The sequence below is a fragment of the Protopterus annectens genome, chromosome 4.part0 (genome assembly GCF_019279795.1).
Source record: "Protopterus annectens isolate FY-2018-M chromosome 4.part0, PAN1.0, whole genome shotgun sequence".
NCBI classification, from domain to species: Eukaryota; Metazoa; Chordata; order Ceratodontiformes; family Protopteridae; genus Protopterus; species Protopterus annectens.
In genome coordinates, this window is record NC_056733.1 from 378,535,140 (window position 1) to 378,541,549 (window position 6,410).

A 6,410-nucleotide genomic window follows, 5' to 3' on the forward strand; every position below is an offset into this window, starting at 1 on the left:
GCAGAACTTGAGGCAGTACTAGTTTCTAAATATATGAAATGGTCTGTCCATCCATGTAACCAACGTTTCTATATTTTATTTTATTTTTTCAAAAGACCCCTAGGAAACTAAGCTACAGAGATAAGATTTGCTGCTGCTGCATACAGCAAAGATGAATATAATGATGGGATACATCCAGAGAGGACAAATTCAAGGAGAAACTGAAGTATTGTTAGAAGCACAGGACATTAGTAAGGTCACATTTGTGGCTCTGGTTACAGTAACAAAGAGAGAAATGGAAAGCTTGAAGAATTATTGCCTGCAATGTATAAAACTTTACAAAGTAAGATCACCAGGATTGTGGACAGTCTGCACAGGATGGCAGCTAAGATGGCAGGGGCAGAATGGGGTAAGAAAGAAAAGATAAATGTGCAGAGTCTTATTCTGGAAGGAAAGAGCAAAGACAAATTGTAACAGCTGACAGTATCATGGGATGTCCAATGGTTAAGGCAGACATAACAAAGGATATGGAAATGAAAGTCTGAGGGAGGAAGAGTACGAATGACTCAAGTCTGGCAAGTACTTTTAAAACATATTTATAAACACATGTATCAAACTTTATATAGACACCAGAAGAAAACATAAATCTCCATGTAGAGAGTGACCAGGATTGCAACTGAACCCTGGAGATGTGATGTTTTTTTATTTATGTACTTATGCGTTTGTTGATTGGGGTACAGTATGATTACTGATCCGAGCAAATAATTTCAGACTCAGCCTAGGGCTTACGATCTGATAAATAATAATACAAGGTAATATAAGAAACTGACTATACAGTAATCCACACTACAGAAAAACTGTTGTAGGATTAATCAGTGCAAGGCTGCTAAATTCTTACAGCAGGACTATATAGACTAATAAATGCATTTATACTGCATAATGAATATTGTACTACACTGTGAACTCTAGAAATAGAATATAAGTTTTGAACTACATAATGAAAAAGAGGAGTGTGAGAGGAAGGATTTCTGTGTGCATTGGTAAAAAGGGAAGTGTCAGTGCGGTGAGGCTGAAAGGAGCAAGAAGGTTAGAGTTGCATAAGGCAAGTTTTACCTTTCAAGTTTTTATCTTACCTTTAAGCCACTATGTTACCAAAGAAAGATGGTGGTAGGATCAGAAAAGAGCTACACAGAGAAAAAAGAAAGAGAAAAGCATAGCATACAGAACAACAGAGACAGCAGAGGATACTTAGAACATATGAAAGATGGGGTGTGAAGGAAAGGAGACAGGAATCACACAGGAACTAGATGAGATAAACAGGCTTATTCAAGGCACTGTGAGGTTGCCTGATTCAAGTTTGCTTACTGTAACATATCTGTGGTTGATAAAGGGGTCAATGCAGTCCAGTTCACTTTTCTTACAAACTGCCACCATTGGTCTTGGTCTATTATATTGTAGGTCTATTATTTGTTAATAACTGTCAATGGAACAATGTGGGCTGGGGCCAGTGGTGTCACAGTCTAGAAAATCTGGAGCAGGATTCAAATCACAGTCTTTTGGGTTGGAAATCCTAATGTTACTGACTTTAAAGACCAGACATTCATTATAAAACAAACTGTGTGAGAGACTGAGATAAAAATATGTATCACCTTCTAAATATATAAGTGGTGGGTGCACACTGTATTTATTTAGAAATAGTGACCAATTCTTAATTTAAGTAAAAAGGTTACAAAAACATGCTCAGACAAATGCAGTCCTAAATATTTTAATTGATGTCTGGACCTCTTCACTGTGACTTAAAAATTAAAGCATTAGTTAAATGGAAGAACATGCAGATATGACACATGACCTGGTTTGTTTGGTCAAACAAGTTGTACTAGCTTACTGTGTACCATATTTCTAAACTGCATTTAAATTGACAACATATGGCATGCAGATTTAACATGAATGCTACAATACAACCTTTTCTTTTTTAGTTAGTTCTGAGAAAGAGTTTCTAGGTACAGTGTAATAAATACAGTAACAGTCACAAGAAGGGAAAGTTTATAAAAATCGACATACTTAACTATTCCCCATTTCCAAATTCACAGTAACTTACTGATTTCTTCAATACTTCTCATGTTGCAACCAGTGCAACTACTGCTAGAAGCATATATTACTATCTTCTAGACACCTAGATAAAACTGCATTTTAGTTTGTAGGTGTATTTTACAAAAAAAAAAAAAAACATAACCGCATGCCTTCTTTTGTTAAACTACTATATTTTATTTCTTTATAAAATAGCAGGCCTTGAAAAAATATTTTACAAATATTTACAGTCAGCTTATCGTAACTAAATACACATGTAAAAGAACCTGCTGCAAAGTTTCGCTTTGCAGTGCTAGTGCTTGCTCCTTGATCAGTTACTGAAGAAAATTTGCTTAATAATAGGAAGAGTCATTAAGCCCTTTGAGTTCCTTTAAATTGATCCTTCTCTTTTTTCCTCTCAGATCAGTTCAAACATGTTTAATACTGACTTGATTTCCATTAAAATGCAAACATGCAACCCCAGAGGAGTACTGCCAGCAAGATATCTTGCTTCTCTTGCCAGGAGACCTCTTTTGTTGTCTTTATCTGTGGTTAAGAGTTAGTAAGAGTAATAGTGCTTTCTCTGCTTAAGCTGGAAAACGAAGAATACTGCATATTAAACAGTTTGCTTGTTTACATTTCACTGAGGGATTTCACAGACTAGCTGCTATGTGTTACATACTTACAGCAATTCAACTTTCCAGATATTGCTATAAAACATAAAACGTTATTGTCTAACAACTGCTGTTCATAAATTACTTCTGTTAAACAATGAACTAGTTTAGGTGGTGTTTGTACGTGGGTGTGTGTGTGTTAGGGAGTATTTACAAATATAAGGGGCACTTTAAAGAATTGTGCAAAATTTGACCATGGTCTCCTTGTCAGGCTTAACCAGATATATATATATATATATATATATATATATATATATATATATATATATATATATATATATGTATGGGGGGCTGCATTTGATTTAAAAAAATGTTTAAATTAAACCTAATAGTTCCAAGATAGCATAGTTTCCTAACAGGAAACACTTGCATTCTCCCTCATACTGTTCACAGAATGAAACACATCTTAGTTCACTAGTTTCCAGAAATGACGGTTTAAGAGTTTCACAATGACTCTGACACAGCAAAATGTCCCATGTGCTTGTGATAACATTATTACTTTCTAATGAACTGAAGATGCAGATCTTGTTGCTCGGTTTAAAAGTCACTGTTTTATTTTAGTTATAAAACTTGGTAAAAAGGATACAGTGCAAAACAAGTCACATATTCATATCATACACATGTTGGTGCCTGAAGTGCACTTTCATACTTCCCATTGGAGACTTTCTGTGGTGGAAGTGACTTCTTGTACACACCTGTGGTGGTAATAACACTGGCTGGTTTTCGTCTGCATCTTTTCTTTAACCTTCTACTAAAGACATTTTGCCAAGACTGCAAAGTTTTGGATGTCCAGATCCACATGCCACTAGTAATACCCACCACCAGGAGCATGAAGATCTTAACCATGAAAATCTCTACTGCTGGGATTGAATTGTGCATGGTACAGTCCCGTGTTTTGGTCTCACTGTTTGTTTTGCACTTTTCCTGAGTGGCTAAAAGTTTCCAGTAGTCCATGTTAAGTCTTTCGTAGAAGTAACAAGCTATAACACAAGTAGCAGGCACAGTGTACAACACTGAAAAAACACCAATACGAACCATAAGTTTCTCAAGTTTGTCTGTGTTCTCCCCACCAGTTTTCATGACCTTACGAATATGAAAAAGTGCAACAAAGCCAGAGAGAATGAAAGATGTGCCTATGATAAGGTAGCATGACAAAGGAATAAGCACAAAACCAGTCAAAGCTTTGACATCCATACTGCCCACATAACATACCCCTGTCAGTTCATCTCCAGCAACTCTTCTCATGACCAAGATGATAATTGTCTTGACAGCTGGAATGGCCCATGCTGCTAAATGGAAATAACTGCTATTGGCTTCAATAGCTTCGTGGCCCCATTTTTTCCCAGCCGCTAAAAACCATGTTAATGTTAAAATCACCCACCATAACGAGCTTGCCATTCCAAAGTAGTACAGGATAAGGAAGACTATGGTACATCCTGTGCTTTCTAGCCCCTCCTGAATAACATAAAGCTGCCCACTGTCTTTATCGCAGGCTACGCTCTCTGCCCCGGCAAAGAGTCGGATAATATAACCAACGGAGTAAACGCAGTAGCACATGGAAAGAAAGATGATTGGCCTTTCAGGATATCGGAAGCGTTGCGGATCAATAAGAAAGGTAAACACTGTAAAAACACTGGAAAAGAAGCACAAAATGGACCAGATAGCAACCCAAATTGTGGCAAACCTCTTGTCCTCCTTGCTCCAATACACATCGACTCCTGGTGCGCAGAGAGGAGCGCACGAACCACTCTTTTCTACATGGTGAAATTTCCATGCATTTTCACAAGTCCCTTTGTTGGGGTGATCCTTTTGTGGAAGCTCGTGTCCAGTACTTGGTCTCTGCGGCCTGAATATGGGTGGCAATATGCTTGAACCCTTAGGAGGCTCATCTGATCCATTGTTGGGTGCCTCCATGCAAAGATAATTAGGATCGTTTTTATTGGGCAACTTGCTGCAGTCCAAGGACTCCGGCCACCTAAAACTGAACTGTTCCATAATGGGAGAACACTTCAGCCTGGCTTGCTCACACATGACACGACAAGCTGGGATAGGAGTGGAAACTTGTTCCGTGCACATAGGAGCATACAGTGAGCACAAAAAGAACTTCAGGTGGCTGTGGCAACCGTATTCCACTAGTGGGGCGAACTCGTGCAGCTTGATGGCGGCTTCCCTTTGATCTTCGTGTCCCATCAAGTTGGGCATCCTTGTCATGTTGTAACCAATGTCCCTACACATAGGAATCTCGATGGGCTGACACTTGCCATCACCTGGGCGCTCAGGATCCACGGAGCTCAGTGCCGTGCAGAAACAGATTGCATACAAAATCAGGAAGGCACTTGTCCTTGCTTGTATTAAACCCATACTTGCCAGAGGTGGACAGTTTTGCTGCGTGCTGTCATCCGTAGATCTGTCACACAAGTCTGTCCAGCGCGTTGTTAGGTAAAGGTGAAACATGTAGAACACCCCCAACTTTGGCCGCTTTAACTTTTATCACTGAATGTTCTGTCTCACCGGGAGTTCAAACCACAAACATCTTAAGATATTCCGTAGGGAAGAGCTGTAGTGTCAGCTGCCGCTATCAAGTCCCAGTCTGATTCCTCTGTCATTATTCAGTTATACCCTCGTTGTCTTTCGCAGATGTGCCTTTACCTTTTTCACCAGGTTTTCCCAAAGTTGACAGTGTCCTGCAAGGATATAATATTTTTTCAAAGAACACAAAATCCACGCATTCGATGGCAACTGCCTCGCATTTTTGAAACTAGGCAAGGTCACTCTGTCAGGATTACTTTTGCTGCATTTTATTTTTCCCTTAAACGATCCAGTCGTAGCCGTCAGAGTTCATCGGGAATGGTGGTCGCTGAACTCACTGAGCTCAGGGTCTCGCTCTGGTCGTCTGATATCCTGACGAATGTTCGATACTGACCAACACCTCTCCGGGACAGTTTCAAAGCTGATTTGAAGTTGATTTAGCCTTTAGCCCCCCCCCAAAAAACAAAAAAATGAAGAAAACACACTGGAGTGTTTGCAACCTCTTTTCTCTCCTCATAAGTGAAGCAATAAGAACAATTCTAAGGCTGCGGCTGTCCTGTAAAGCGCCGCCGGTAGTATGGGAGCAGCTCTGGGATACTTCGCTGTGTTTTGCACAAGATCTGACTGTTTACATACCGACCCGTTGGAGGAGGGACTGTAAAAGTGTCTCCTGTCCTAACGATGAGGTTGTCTATAGGCGGGCTGCTGGGCAGGACAGCTCTTTGGGGCTGGTTTGCAAAACTTTGCTCCAGTTCCGCCTTAGACAACACCCACTTTACATAAGAAAGGTGCAAACTTGACAGGGCTATCACCGCTTTGTAGTAGACCGCGGTATACTGCTGCTTCTTCATCGCCTCTTACAGTCCTGTTTTTATTTGATCACCACAAAAGAACAAAAGACCAAGTCAACTAAAAGTCACAGTTTTGTTTTGTTTGTAGCGCCTGCCCCCCTCCCCCCTGGTCGTGTTACACACAACACAAGGAACACTTCTAAGACAGGTAGCAGGATGCCCTTGAAGTGCTAGTTAAAACAAGGGATAGGTTACCATAGAAGAGAGTTTATTTATTTGCGTATTTATGGATGTATGCATGTAAGTATATATGTCTGTACACATTTACACTTTGTTGGCCGGGTTAGTCCCATTAGGCCAGTAGCCTCTT

At 39.9% G+C, this 6,410-nt stretch overlaps 1 protein-coding gene across 1 annotated transcript; it reads right to left on the minus strand.

Annotated features, from left to right (window-relative positions):
- Positions 1 to 2,220: 2,220 nt before the first annotated feature.
- On the minus strand, positions 2,221 to 5,958 carry FZD10 (frizzled class receptor 10). Its single transcript, XM_044068339.1, has one exon. It carries the CDS (start codon positions 5,172 to 5,174, stop codon positions 3,333 to 3,335), a length of 1,842 nt encoding a protein of 613 aa, XP_043924274.1. The 5' UTR covers positions 5,175 to 5,958; the 3' UTR covers positions 2,221 to 3,332.
- Between the last annotated feature and the right edge of the window lie 452 nt (positions 5,959 to 6,410).

What these genes read in the sequence shown, in the direction of transcription:
- FZD10 (XM_044068339.1), bottom strand. Translation starts at nt 5,174, where the DNA reads ATGTTTCACCTTTACCTAACAACGCGCTGGACAGACTTGTGTGACAGA.